At 42.9% G+C, this 14,782-nt stretch overlaps 1 protein-coding gene across 2 annotated transcripts in view; it reads right to left on the minus strand.

Moving 5' to 3' along the window:
- Positions 1-4,143: 4,143 nt before the first annotated feature.
- The window catches only part of ABCF1 (ATP binding cassette subfamily F member 1), a 30,202-nt gene continuing 19,563 nt past the window's right edge, over positions 4,144-14,782 (minus strand). For both annotated transcript variants that reach the window (XM_025174117.2, XM_007439736.4), the window contains exons 17-28: positions 13,934-14,082; positions 12,706-12,789; positions 11,487-11,611; positions 10,157-10,269; positions 8,967-9,138; positions 7,813-7,887; positions 7,465-7,535; positions 7,195-7,227; positions 6,380-6,548; positions 5,879-5,943; positions 5,611-5,683; positions 4,144-4,683 (exon numbers count right to left, since the gene is read on the minus strand). In XM_025174117.2, the coding sequence (XP_025029885.1) occupies positions 4,517-4,683; positions 5,611-5,683; positions 5,879-5,943; positions 6,380-6,548; positions 7,195-7,227; positions 7,465-7,535; positions 7,813-7,887; positions 8,967-9,138; positions 10,157-10,269; positions 11,487-11,611; positions 12,706-12,789; positions 13,934-14,082 (1,296 nt within the window). In that variant the 3' untranslated portion in view covers positions 4,144-4,516. The remainder of the gene's footprint in view (positions 4,684-5,610; positions 5,684-5,878; positions 5,944-6,379; positions 6,549-7,194; positions 7,228-7,464; positions 7,536-7,812; positions 7,888-8,966; positions 9,139-10,156; positions 10,270-11,486; positions 11,612-12,705; positions 12,790-13,933; positions 14,083-14,782) is intronic.

A 14,782-nucleotide genomic window follows, 5' to 3' on the forward strand; every position in this document is an offset into this window, starting at 1 on the left:
TTTTTTCTGTTGAACTAATCTGCTCTTTAAAATAATTTGGAGCAAGTTTGCATTCTCCTTCCATGTACTGGACATTAAGGAATGCAAGGCTGATTGTTCCTCTAGTCACCATTGGTTCTAATGGTAGGTAAGCTTTTCCATCTCCTTCACTACTATGCTTCTGATGTATCTCAAGTTTCAGTACTATTGCAAGTCTTGCCTTTTATTGAGCTGTTTCCTGGGGAGGACACGCTAGGCGGGATTCAGTGTGGAGAGAATGAGTGAGTCATGTTTATCTTCCATAGCACTGCCTTCTTCCACAGTAAAAGTGCTGAGGGCCAAAATACAGAAACTCAAGGAAAAGCAAAGTTCAAGTACAGAACTTCGGCTAGAATAAGACTAGCAAAATTAAAATTTCTAACAAGCGTGTTGAAAAGAGAACCACGTGTCCAGCTCCCAAGGTCAGGTACTCCCCACACAGGAGTTTCCTAAGAATTCAGACAGATTCTTTGCTCAGCTCCATTTTAAGTGGAGATTCCAGCAATTGACCACATTGTCATTGATACACGAATGGTGGCATGCTTCAACAGGCCTACAGGCTTAGAAGACAAATAGGAATTCTGACGGTTGAAGTTCCTTATCTTAATAACCACAGAACAATGTACCACATTGGTCATAGCATTTCCCCAACTTCCGGTGGGTGGAGGTTTGATCTACATGGTACAATTGCCAGTTGGAGACTGAAACACTGCAGGACAGCCTTAATGCAGGATAGTTCACATCACAAAAACGTGGAGGCCAAGTATTCTTTATGAAAGAACCTGCGTGGAGCAATACTGTGTCCAGCAATCCTAAGAAGTAACCAAGGAAATAAACTGGAATAGGTGTCTTTGTCACAGTTGGCTCTATGGTTTTTGACATGATGAGTACCGTGACTAACCCTTGGGCAGAATCTTGCTTCCACCCTAGGGAGGTGAACAGGCATCACTCTTGAAAAACAGGAAAGTGAGAACGAGAATAGGCCCCTTACAAGGATCTGGGTCAGCAGCTGTAAGATGATGCTAACTGGTTTGCTCATGCCCAGAGTCTGTTTATAAACATCTACCAGGAAAAGCATTATCTCAGGCAGGCTTAAAGCTACATAATCTACATGGTGCAAACAGAGGCTGATTAAAAGGTAGCTACTTCCTAACATAAAGCATACGATTACTCGCTGCTCAATTATCTCCCTCCTGCAGTAAACATACTATTTCCGTGTGCTACAAGTAGGATTTGTTATAATGGCAGGGGCTCTACACATCACATCTTGTATAAATTGCTTAAATAAATAAATGCTAAATCATGGTTTGCTACAAAAATCATACCATGAAATCAAAATCATTGAAACCACAATGGTTAGGTCACATAACAGATTAAGCCAAAGCTGAACATTATAACAGCATGTTGTATGAACTAGACCAGTATCATAAACCCTTCTTGTATGCAGGGTGGATCTGAGGTTAATTACTGCGTGCAAATTTTAGGATGGTGTCTTAGAACGCTCTGGGAATTCTCAAACAGCATCAGGATTTGAGTCTAGAGATGACTGCTAAGATTGTTTCTAGAGTTACTGAAATTTTTTACTGACCTAATAATACTTTGGTGGTGCTCATCAGTGTGACTGCAAGAGAATTAATCCAGGTTCATGTGTTTTGGTACAAGTGGTTAAAAGCTGGAAATTAGAGCTAGGTAAACAGGAAACAAAGGGAAACATACTACTTTCAGTTGAGGGTCAAGGGATACCTAAGCTCTTGATTCTCTAAGAGAGTCAGCGTCAGTAACAAATTATCGGAGCGCAAAGGCTAAAATGTAAAGGCAAGACTGGGGAAAAAACATGGTGTATGCATACTCTCCTTTAAACTAAGAATTCTGGTAATGGTGTAGGGTTGGGCGACAAGCCGGTACGTAAATTCCTGTTGCACCCAATGGATCAAAGTTCAGTTGATCTGAAAAAGAAGACCCTGCACCTCTTTTCCCTGCAGGAAAAATGCTAGGAAGAAAAAAAAAATATTGAATTTTAAGTAGTAGAATAGGGGGCAGTTCACACTGATACAGTGGCCTCCAATAAGATCTCCCTTATGTCTCTGGGGCACACGCAGAACCAACATCATCCTCAGGCATTGATCAAGACTCTCCTGCTTGAGGGGTGGGCAAGCCAACTAATTACTATGTAATATCAGAAGGCTAAGTCCACCCCTGATTTGCCACTGTGTATTGTTGATCTGCACTCTTTGACAACAAGGAAGTCAGCCTTTTTCCTATAGCAGGGCAGGGAAACTGAATTTTAATTTTTTTAAATAATTCAAAAAATAATTTTAAATTTTGTTGATGCAAATACCTGGATATCTGTTTAATTTTACTGTTATGTATTCTATGTTATTTGTAATTCAAATGGTAACACTGTTAATGCCTGTATAACATTGGAAGATGAATTCAATATGTATTGTTTAATAAAGAGAAAATGGAGGACAGCTTGGACGTTGGGATTTCAAAGACTTCTTGCTGTAAATATTTTACTCTCCTATAGCTACTTAACAACATCCATACGGTTGAGCAGGGTTTCTCAGCCTTGGCAACTTTAAGACGTGTGGACTTCAACTCCCAGCTGGGGAATTCTGGGAGTTGAAGTCCACGTCTTAAAGTTGCCAAGGTTAAGAAACCCTGCTCAGCAGTATTGTGTCTTGGTCCACACACATACAGTAAAGCATTTCATCTATGAATATACAGTAATGCAAAAATAGCCACGTATTTTCTCCACATCACTGGGCTGGCAGGTCATCTGGATAGATTCTGATTTAAATTCTAAAGAGCTAATATTGACTTTTGCCTATGGGCTTCCACTTGCAAAAAGGCTTTGTTTCTGCCATCAAAAACATTATTTTTTGAAATCATCATCTTTGTGGAAAACACATTGGCCCTAGGCTCGCTGCTAGATCACGAAAAATGTTTTGTACAGGAAACTATTTAATTAAGACTTGGTCAACTCTTTCTGAATACCTAGTCTGGAAGTGGTTGAATTTCTCTGGGATTTGTCTTGTTTTTAAAGTAAAATCAAATTGCAAGTGAAAGAGACATTCCTAGGAAGTACTTCTGTCTTAGGGGTTAAAAAAAAAAAGGAAAGTTGGCTTTCCATTCCTATGTGGGAACTCTTGAGGATGGCTGTAGGGAAACTGGGCAGTGTGGCCCCAGTGGAGTAGGACAAAGAAACTTATAAACTGGCTTGGGTCCAACCATATTGATGTATCCATGGATGGATAGGTGGAAGGATTGGAAGAGATGTGACATAAATGCTGAAGTTCAGAGGGAGGATGAAACAAATTAAAATCAGTAAGATGAGTGTTGATGTACAATGGGAGTGCACATGTCTAACCTTCTACAAGCAGCAGAGTCCCAAGTAAGCAGAAACTTTTTTCTGCTACCAGATGGGTTTGTAGCTTGAGAAGAAGCAAAACCCACTTAAGTTCCTGGTTCAAATGTGGGACATAGTAGCCCACTGCACATTCAATTCCATTCCGCATGGTTCGCTGAGGCTCCCTTCAGATGCTTGAACTCCAATGCTTATCACCCCAAGGCAGTATAGCCAATAAGGAGGAACAATGAGGGTTGTGAAACAGACCCAGAAGGCAGGGGCTGCCTCACTTTTGGAACTTAGAATACTGCCAGTTAGGAGACTCTCAGTGTAAGGGGGCAGCTGAAAAGATCCCTTTGATCATTTTCCTTCCCACTTGGTCTTGCTTCCAAATAGTGGTCTCATAGAACCAAAGAATCATGGAGCTGGAAAGGACCACAAGGATCATTTAATCCAATCTTCTGCAATGCATAGGAAAGTGTATTAACAATCCTTGAGGTGGCTGTCCTATCTTCTTAGAAAGCTCCAGAAGTGGACAATGCACACCCTCCATAGACAATACATTTCCACTGTCCCCTCAGTTTCTCCCAACTGTAGGGAAAGGCAATCCTTGAGGTAGGGTCTCCACAGATTTATAGTGGGTGTCTTCCAATGACTGAAAACAATACCCACTGCAAAAGGGCAACTTGAAGAGCTACAGTTATGGGTAAGCCACTAGTTTTTCTTGGCATCTACTGTCCAAAACATAAGAAATCAAGGAACTCCATCCACAAGAGTGACTGTCACATTTTAATTTAATAAGTTTACATGTCTGTGTTCCAACTATTCCCAAAAATAGCGGAAGGAGAGGAGAAAGGAGATTTGTAAAATGAGAGTGGTCTTCCAAAATGTCTGCTTGGGGAAAAAGAAGTCATTATGAGACACCCACCCAACCACACCCTTTATTAACCATTTGATAAGTTCACTTCCCTGCAGGTGGGAGAGGAAGGGAAAAAGAGTTAAAGAACAAGAGTTTTTAGTTTCTTGCACATGTTCAAATCTGTCCCTCCATGTCACATAAATAAAGCCCTGCTTCTTGAGAGGGCGCAGCTTCCACTAGAAAAATGGAAAGAGGCTGTGCATGTTCTGGAGACTCCACCTCTTTCAGCCTCATTCTCTGGGTCGATTGACAAGGACTTCACCCAAGGCTTCCAACACTTCACGTTTGTAGTCTTCAAAGTCGCCATCAATCTGGTTGACTGTCTGGTCCTCCACCACCCACAGATGGCAGTTGGTCTCCGTGATAAGCCGAGCATCATGGCTGACAATGATCACAGCTGGAAGAGAAAGAACAGTTAGCAAGACCTTAAGCCACCATAAAAAAAATGTCTTCCTTGGATGCACTCTTTGTTTTCAAGAGCTGCCCAGAGAGTGCCATTTGGAATTGAACATACACCAGCCACTGCCAGTGTGATATGAGTTACTAAAGCAGAGGCAGGCAAACTGGTGATTTCTTCTTCCCTCAGATAAGCTCCCCAAAACTTATCTAATCATTAAAAAAGCAATTCTTATTCCTTAAGGTAGCAAATTTCCTAGGTCCAGGGTGCAAAAAATGCAGCCCACCAACACTTCTTTGGTGGCCACCAGAAGGAGCAAGCCTAAAAGTGTGGCTTATCTTTACATATTTTTTTGCAGGCCTGGGGGAATTAAGGATTAACATAGGTATCTTAACCCTTACAGGGGCTTAAGGAACCATTCTCTCTCTTAAGAATCCCAACAGAAACTCAAAAAGTGAGGTCTAAGCCCTCTCTATGTTTAGGACGCTGCCCTCACAATGTGCAGCAAAGGCCAGTGTGGCTGTGCATTGCTGCTTCAATTGTGTTGTGCATAAATTATTCAGTTAATCAGCTCTGATCCATTCATTGCTGAAGAAGTTCACTAGATCTGGCATTCATAGAGCCTCAACCAAAAACTGATCACTCTTATGTAAAGATGTTGCCTGTCATCTTCCATCTTTCCCATCCTGGGAAGTGATGGGATAGAGCAGAGATGTTTTATAGTGACAACCCTACCTCAAATGTAAGAGATTATACAGGACAAAGGCAATAACCCAACGTCACTTTAGGAATGCCTGGTCCTTTCTGCTTTCGGTACCACCTATCAAATTTGTAAGGACCATATCATGGTAAGAACAGCAAAGAGAAATGGGCATGATGGGTCACATATCTACTATCACCACATTCTTTTAGAAGGAATTCACTCACCCCCTTTATAGTCATTGATGGCATCGCCCAAGGCATCAATTGATTCAATATCCAGGTTATTTGTAGGTTCATCCTGGGGGAAAGGGAATTAAGATACATTTATAGTACTCTTGGCTTTTTATTGTTCTTGGCTTCTACAATGGGACAATAGTGCTGATACCCTATGAAACATGCTAGTGCTGAAGGAGACAAGATGATGATTTGGGTTTCCTGGGGGGAAAATACTATAGACTTCAATATAGATTATTATAGACAGACTAAAACTCACCAAAATTAGGACGTCTGGCTCTCTACAAGCCAGTTCAGCAAATACTACACGAGCTTTTTGTCCCCCTGGTAATAGGAAAAAAAACAAGAGAGTGAGAGGAAGAATGAGAAGATTAGCAGGAACATGCCTGGTTCCCCAAAGCTGATGAGGATAGAATCTTGCCTGCCAGCATTTGAAAGGACAGGACATTTGGAAGAAGAGGGCATAGGGTCAGAGCTTCTGCGCTTTGCAAGACCCCACCGAGTCCCTTTTGAAGGCTGTCAGCGTTGAGCAACATCCACCCACCCCTCCAGCCTGCTTGCTCAAGGCATAGATGAACGATCATGCACTAAAGCTCCAATACGTGGTGCCCTCCAGTTGTGATGGGTTATAACTTTTATCATCCAACACATCTGGAACGTGCCAAAGCAGGGAAAGCTATGCTAGCAGCCCCCATCCTTTCTTGTGAAGCTCTTGATCCACCATCCCCTCTTCCCTTCTCTCAAGAAATGCTTCCCATACCAGACAGCTTGCAAATCTGGATGGTGTGGGCATGGCTCTCAAGGCCAAACCGCCCCAGACATTTACGGGCATCTTGATAGGGCAGGTTGAAATTGCGCTGGAGATATTCTGTTGCCGTTTCCTGCATATTCAACTGATCGGCGTACTGCTGGTTGAAGAAGCCAACTTTCTACCAGGAGAAAAAGGGAAAATTGGACGAAGCCTCACTCAAACAGGTACTCAGATTTGCCTCACATCATTCATACCCCCCAAGGCCACAGCTGACATTTCAGGGTGTATTCTGTGATTCTCCTTCTGAAATCCTTTCCATTTCGATTTCATCCAACTCATTTTGGCCAGGATTAAGGCTGACAGGTGCCTTTCAAATATTCTGGACCAGAACTACCACAGTCCCTTGCCACTGACTCATGCTGGCTGGGGTGATGTGAGGTAGAATCCAAAACACTGGATAGGAAATAACTAGGTTGTCTAATTCTAATTTAGGACATGGTGCTGTCCTGAAACCACAGTCTCTAAACTGTGTGATAATATCTCACTCTGGATATCAGCCACCAAGTTGAGGACATGAGTAAACATGCTGCGTGCAGACATCCTAAAATGTAAAAGGCCAAAATGTATATTGGATATCCTGCAGTCAAACCATCCCCTCTCCAAGCAGAGTACACCATCAGAGAACAACTGTATGTGTGCACTGCTTCCTACAATCAAAGGCTCCCCAACCTGACTTCTAGTCTGCTTTCCACTCCAATATAACCCCCTTCAAATCATACATTGCCTTCCCACAACATCCCAACTGAAATCTCACCAACACTTACTAGCCTGTGGTTTTTCCTCATTTCTCCTCTGGTCTGGAAAGATAAAAAGAAAAAGAAAACAGGAAGTTACCATGCCTTGGTTCTCTACTCTGCAATCCCATCAGATTAAAGCAGAAGTGATTTTTAATGGACTCATACTACCACTTCTCCGCAATAATTGATTGCACTAATCTGGGGCTCTATCAATGGGGTCCAAAACACAGAAAAGGAAATCTCAGGCAAGGACAATCAACATCAAGAGGAGCCAAAGATTGAATAGACGGTACTTACCGGTGTAAGCTTCCCAGTTAACAGCAACAGCAGTGTACTTTTCCCCACCCCATTGGGGCCCACGATACAGACTGAGAGGCAGAAAAAAGGGAAGGAGAAGGGATTATCCTTAGTAACAAGACAGTGCCAGGCAGACAGCGTTTTTAGGAAACTGACTCCCCCCCCCCCCCCAGCCATGTTTCAATAAAGCCAACTAAATCAAAAGCAGGAGCCAGAAGTGATTTTTCCCAGCTGCAACATTTTTGAATTATTAAAAAGAGAAAGTCCTGATGAGGATTTCCCCTTAGAAACCAAGAAACGCAAGTGATACACATATCTCTGTCTCTTCTCTCCTTCCACATCACTTACTTCGCGATTCCATGTCAATCCCAAAGTCCAAATTTTTGAAAAGGGGCTTCTGCCCTTCATAACTGAAGTCCACACCTAAAAGAGAAACAAGGAGGTAAGGATCCAAAGGAAAAGTGCTTCCTCAAGAACACGAAAGCAAAGTTTAGATGAACAATGGAAGAACAGTCAGACTGAAAGACCAGTTCTGAGCCCAGCTGGTCATAATAGCAGAACTTTGACTGAACATTTAAGAATTTGGACCTGAGTTGTTGCGGTTTTTTAGCTCATTCTTCCCCATCCCATCTTGATCATGTCTTCTGGACTGAGAGCCTCAAAGCAAGGGATTAGACTTTGCTTTGAACCGACCCGCTGATTGTATACAAACTGCTCTGGGGCCCCTATCCCTGGCAGATAACAATTTAAATTTTGAGAGATCAGTAACTTATGTTCTGAAAAGTACTGCATAGCTCTCCACTCTCTGTTGAAGATGCCTCCAGCTTCTGTCCTGAAAACCTCCCTGGCATGCAGACCCCGCGTGCCTGCGTTGCAGCGGTTACGAAGGCAGCTTCTCCCTCTGGGCAGGGGCTACGAGGAACCCCAAACCAGAAGTCATCCAATAGTGCCCCAGGTACCTGATCCCCTCCCCCTTCCCAATTCCTAAAGATGACATATATGCTCATCCTATTGATACAATCCTTGGCCTATGCAGACACCCTGTTATTCTTCCAATTTTCCAGCATTGGGGAAGCAAAATTTCTCCAGTTATTTCTGCATCCGTTAGCAATCCACAGGCAATATCCTGACCTGGCCCCCTTGGATCGGCAAGAACCAAGGCAGGAACTGAACTGAAGTCACATGGCTGCCAGGTAGAAGGGCTCAACCCCCAAGAAGTCAAGCACTCCTCCCCTGCAGATCTTGCTGGGCTGTAAGTCCCAGCTGCCTTGGCCAGCCTGGTCAGTAGCAAGGGATACTGGGAATGGTAGTTTAGCAACAGTCAGAAGTTCAGATTCCCTCCCCCTCTTTTAATGACTTGAAGAAAAAGGAAATAGAGTTCAGAACAGCTGATACTTTGGAAGAGTATTTTTTAGGAAGTCACTCATCCCTCTGCAGGCCCCGAATCCCTCCCCTGCACCCCCTTCCTTACAATTTGCCCTGCCGAAAGAGAAGCCCCGTACCGTGGAGGCCCAATATGGGTGGGGCAAGAGGTGGTGGGTCTGGAAAGGTGAACTTCACAGTGTATTCCTTTGGCCGCTTCAGGAGCTCAGGGGCCTCGATGGACTCTTCGTCCGTGTTCTTCTTGCGGCATTTCTGTTGCTTCCGCGTCAGGGCCTCCTTGGTCTGCTTTTCCTGGGCCAAGCAAGGCAGGTTAGAGGAGGAACGGGCTCTTGTGCATACGGGGGGTGGGTGGGGGAGACAGATGGAGGACAGAAACATCTTTTTCAAAAGGGAGGGTATTTTCCTTCAGCGCCGAGAGCCATGGCGGGAATTCCGATAGCACCACGTGGGCAGGACTCAGTATTTCTGACAGAGTGGGAGTTAGCTCTTCTCATGAACGATCTCAGATTTTCCCACCTCAAACGGGCCGAAAACGGGACGGCCTATTCTGTTAGCACAGTCAGAAGGGGTTTCAGGGTACATCTCCCAGATTAAAAGGTACAGCTGTATTAGGTAGCATTCCCAATTAACAGGAATGTCAGAACGCTGAAACGTGCTGATGATGTTACCTAGTTGGGTAACGAAACATCTGCAAGCAAACAGCCAAGCTCAGAGAGCACCAAGAATTGCAAAGTGCCTTTGTTTGTACACTCTCTCAGATGTAAGCTCTGCTGTGATCAAGTAAGCCCACACAAAACAGCAAACTTACTTATGAGAGTCAATCTTCTCTCAGTTTTCCTGCTGGAAGAAGAGTCTTGGCCTAACCTCAGAGAACTCAAGGTGAGATTTTTTATAAGGATTACAGAAAGTCCTCATTTAGTGACTGCCTCATTTGGTAACCATTTGCAAGTATGACAGTGATGAAAAAGTAACTTTATGACCAATCCTCGCATTTATGACCTTTGCAGGTCTATAAAGCAAAGGAAAGTTAAAGTAAGATCATAAGCACAGTTGCGGTTTCACTTAGTGACCACTTTGCTTAACGACCGAGTTGCTGGTCCCAATTGTGGTCGCTAAATGAGGACTACCTGTATTGTAGTTTTGATATCCACAGAATGGAAGCAAGAAAAATACTGAAGCATCTAGTTCCAGATTTAATTCAGCATAACTGTCCTGCTTCCTCAGACTACTTTAGCTAAGAGGAGGCGTAGAGAAGACTGTAACTGCTCAAGATTTCTAAGCCTATATCTTGGCACAGCTAAACACTTACTGCCTGCTTTGTCGACTTTCCCCCAGCCTTCAGGTCTTTGAGCTTCTTCTCTTGCTTCTCATACTGTTTGAGCAGCTCCTTCTGTTTCTGCTGATACATCTTCTTGAAAGTCACTGTCAGAGAAAGTGACAAAATGCAACACCGAGGTGAATCTATTTCCCCATCCCCCCTCATTCAACAGATTGGTATCACTGAACAGGGGAAGAGGCAGACTTCTGCTCGTTAATCTACAGTTGGCCCTGACTCTGCAAGAAAACAAATAATTCTACCTTTTTTTTTTTTTAAAAGAGACGCCCCCAAGCCATCAAACAGAATCAAGGGGAAAATATCGATGCTTAGAACCAAAGAAGAGGATGACAAGGAGCACATTCAGTGTACTCCTGGCCACCTCAGATCTCCCTTCCCTGTTAGACCATGGCCTCAGGCATCTAAAGATCTGAAGTCTGGGATTATTATTTTGGCTCCAAAATATATTTGATTCATTTTTATGATCCAAATCCCAGTTTGCTTCACCCATTGCAGTCCCTTCTTCTCCTCTTCTGGAATGTTGATCCATTCCATTAGGGACTAATGCAGAGAATTTGGCGAGGGGGTAGAGCCCATAACAAGACTTGCTTAGGCACGCTTAGGACCATGCGCGCTGGTAAATATTTCGGAAACAGTATTTTGAACCTCACCCAAGCATGAGCCCAGAACCTATTCTTTAAAGCAGCCTCTCATTCTTCAGGCTTCCAAAGAAGTCTGAAAAAAATATATTACAGCTCTTTGAAGAGAGCAACTCATTAAAGCTAAGGTGGCCCCTAAAACAGCAGCATCCCAGAGGCTTTTCTAGCAGCCATGCACTGGGTCTTCTGCCATCTTTGCAACAACCCCCTTTCATTCTCTCTTTGCAAGGGAGAAATGAAGCACTGAATTCTGCCCTAGGCTCTTGCCCTAAAGCAGGAAAAATGCATAAGTCGCATGCAGCAGCTTTAAGTAATGATACAGGGAATGGGATCAATATCTAAAGCACGGCGGTGTGGAATGTTGGGTATTTTCTCAATCAGCAAAAAGAAGACTCAGCAATTCAAAACTCCTGACATTTAATTAAGAATGGATATGTCATGTTAAAATAATTTCTTTAAAACTGATTTTAAAATCAAACATTCAAACTTTGTGATTTGAAATAGATACAGATTTCCACATTACGAACCCAAGAATTATATACTTTATGTGTTTGCCAGCTGGACTCCTTTGTTCCTGTATTTTTCACCTTATTTATTTATTTAATTCGATTTATATAGCTGCCCATCTCACAAAGCCATCCTCCCCTACCCTTATCACGACTTACTATAGTTTCCTCGGTAGTAGAAAAGCTTCTGCATGTCCAGGTGGATGATATCTGTGCACACATCATCCAAGAATCCTTGGTCATGGGAAACAATGAGAAGGGTTTTCTTCCATGTCTGGAGATAGCTGAAAGAAGAGGAATAGAAGGGGATTAAAACGTAATAGTTATAACAACTACTACACCCTCTTGTTTAGCGACTGTGTTCTGGTCCAACCACTTGGTTGTTAAGTGAAATGGCTGCTATGTGACTGAGAGAGATGCTGCTGTCTCATTCAGATAAAAGTTCTCTTGCACAGTGTCCTGTGCCTTACCCGTTTTTTTCCCCCCCTCGCAGGGCAGAGAGATTGCTTAAACAAGCTCTCTCTCTTCATGAACTGCTTTTCTCCACAAAGCAGCATGTCCCTAAAAGTTCTAAGGGCAAGTTAACAAGCTCAGCTGTGTGACCTTAATTAGTTGATTAGAACTTTCAGAGGCTGCCTGAAGCCAGACCTTAATCAGTTTCACACTGAAGGCTTTTGTTGTCAGGCACAAAATTTGGTTGTAAATTCCTGCACTGGTTGGAAAATGAATTTTTTATCACCATTTATTACCATCATATTTGTGAATGGTCTCTCACCGAGGTAGTCGCTAAATAAAGAGTGGTTGTACTACATTAGGATTGCTTTCAATAACTCTAACTCCTCTCAGTCTGAGATTTGCGCATGTTACTGAGAATGCAAGTGGGAGAATGGCACAGCTAGTGTTAAAGAAAAGAACCCCCGAATAATTAAGGGACACATTTCATCATTTCTGTTTCATTTAGCCTTTGTATATTTTAAACAATTTTCAAATATATACTTTTCTTTTTAAATATTATCATTTTGTGGCTGATAGCTGCCCTGTGCCTGCTGATGGATGGAAAGGCAGAATAGAAGCTGAATGAAACAAAAGACTGCATGAAATATATTATACAAAATAAATTTTGCAAATGTGTACACAATCTCTTTATAGGCTGTTGGAGCCACTTGTGTGTGTCATTAAGAGAAACAAAAGATGAGAACAAAAGAAGCTTTGTTTACAGATCATTTAAAATGTGGCCCACACATACATCTTTACTATGTTCTTCTGGGATTTTGCCAAGATATTTATCTGCTCCATACCAATGTCCCATAACTTGAAGGAGACCCAAAGCCAGAGCAACTGACCTTCTCTTCCCCAGCATGGTTAGCTAGTGACTTACTTATTAAGCCAGATGACCGCATTGAGATCCAAGTGATTGGTAGGTTCATCAAGCATCAGCAACGTAGGCTCCATGAACAAGGCTCTGAGAGAAAGAAATGATTACCAATATCTGTGGTGGGGATAAACTTGCAAAGCCTCTACTTCTTATGAAGCACATTAAAGGAAACTATGAGCTTCTGAGAAAAGAAAGGCCCTTGATATTTAGGACTCCCTAACTTGGGTTAAGAAGGGACTTTCTGCTTCATGGGAATAGAAGGGGGAAGAGGTTGTTCTAGGAGTAATGGAGACTCAAGGAAGGAGACAGAAAAAGTAGTGAGGGAGCAGAGCACAAAGGCCATTGATACTCCACTGAGCAGAAGCAACATAGAAGAAATGCTATAGAATCTTAAATCCAGTAGCCAGCAAAAAAGAAATCCAGCACTTCATTTAAGGAGAGGCAGGGATGGAGGAGAAGAAAAGTATTAGAGGTAAGAAGGAAAGATTACTTTAGCAAATGCATGCTCAGTTGCAATCAGAAGTTGGTAGCAAAGAGGAAGATGCCAAGGAAGAGGAAATTAATGGCAACCCACTTCAGCAATGACCCTTTTTTTATTACTACTGTGAATTAACAAAGCTTTCTTAATCTGAGTCTGAACATTTGATCCACTCAGGGCAATCCAGCTAAGTCAGTTATTCCCAAATGGCTACCCACAGGCCCTGGCTAATGTTATCAGCAAGCATCACACATTTAATGACAAAGTAGTATTAGGGTCTTTTCTCTGAAAGAAGGTAAGTTTGGAAGCTACAGTTTGGATGCGAAGCCATAAGATAGCTTCCAGAGTTTTGGATTTTATTTAATCACATTTACATGGCCACCAATCTCACAAAAAGCAACTCTGGACAGCATACAACAATCATTTTCTTGGATTTGGTTGCCACGTGAACTCAACCACTGTAAACCAAAACAGTATCTCCCTCTACTTTTAGGAAGACCAATAGGGATTGGGAAGATGCTTCTTATCAAGTCCAAACATTGGTCTATCTAGCAGTTGGCTTCCCAAACCTGGTCTTCCCCAGATGTGTTAAAATGCAGTGTTCATCATCTCCAGCCAGCATGGCCAACTGGAGGGAACTAGCTTAGGATGGACTAACATAAGGAGAGTGAAGAAGCAGGGAGATTGCTTTGAAAGGGTTCCCAACTTGTGATTTCCCACCCCTCTGGTTGATATCCTGCTTTCAACAATCACCTGGCCAAGGACACCCTCATGCGCCAGCCACCTGAGAATTTCCTGGTTTGTCTATTCTGCATCTCAGGGTTGAAGCCCAACCCAGCCAGGATTCTCCGTGCTTTGGCCTCTGCTGCTGCTGCTCCCGTAGCCCGCAGTTCCTCATAGATCTGGCAATGGAAAATAGGAAGGGCACTAAGAACATCAGCCCATCCTGGATGCTAGAGTTAAGGTCAGGGTAGGATTGGGTGAAGAATGGTTCTTACATGAAACTAGCATTTCCTATTTAACTCTCTAAAAACCTTAGAAAATTCTGAGAGTTGCAGTCTCAGCCTATCTGAGGACACCAGGCTGTGAAAGTCTGGAGTACTTAGTCCAGCATCTTTTTCCTAGAGCAGTCCAACTGATGCCCACAGTTCTGTCCACTTCATATTCCTGCAACTGATGTTGAGAGGCACCTTTTTTCTTCATCATAGGGGTACCAAACTGACCCAACAGGGCTAGTAGCTATAATACTCCAACCACAGCAAAAGCCAACATTATTAAAAGACTGGGCACGTTTCACATAGTCTTCAGCTGGGTTCACATAACATGCTACACCAAGGTTGGGTAGTTGGCATTCCAGTATGCTGCTAAAAGCTGGGTTTCTATAGCATACTGAAATTGTGTTAAAAGCACATTGTGCTAAAAGGCCATCATGACTGGTCTGGGCACAGCACGTTACAGGTTTTGCTAACCCAAGTTAAGTGTGTAGTGTGCATACCCAGCCTTTGAGAGCAAGACTATGGTGAGAGATGTGATCTGAATCATTGCTAGGATTCAACCCAGATTAAAACTGCTTGCCATGATAAAAGGATGATTTTACAGATG

This window comes from Python bivittatus, unplaced genomic scaffold (assembly GCF_059951505.1).
Source record: "Python bivittatus isolate LINGU-HERP-01145 unplaced genomic scaffold, Pbiv_v1 ctg000080_np1212, whole genome shotgun sequence".
Lineage (NCBI taxonomy): Eukaryota > Metazoa > Chordata > Lepidosauria > Squamata > Pythonidae > Python > Python bivittatus.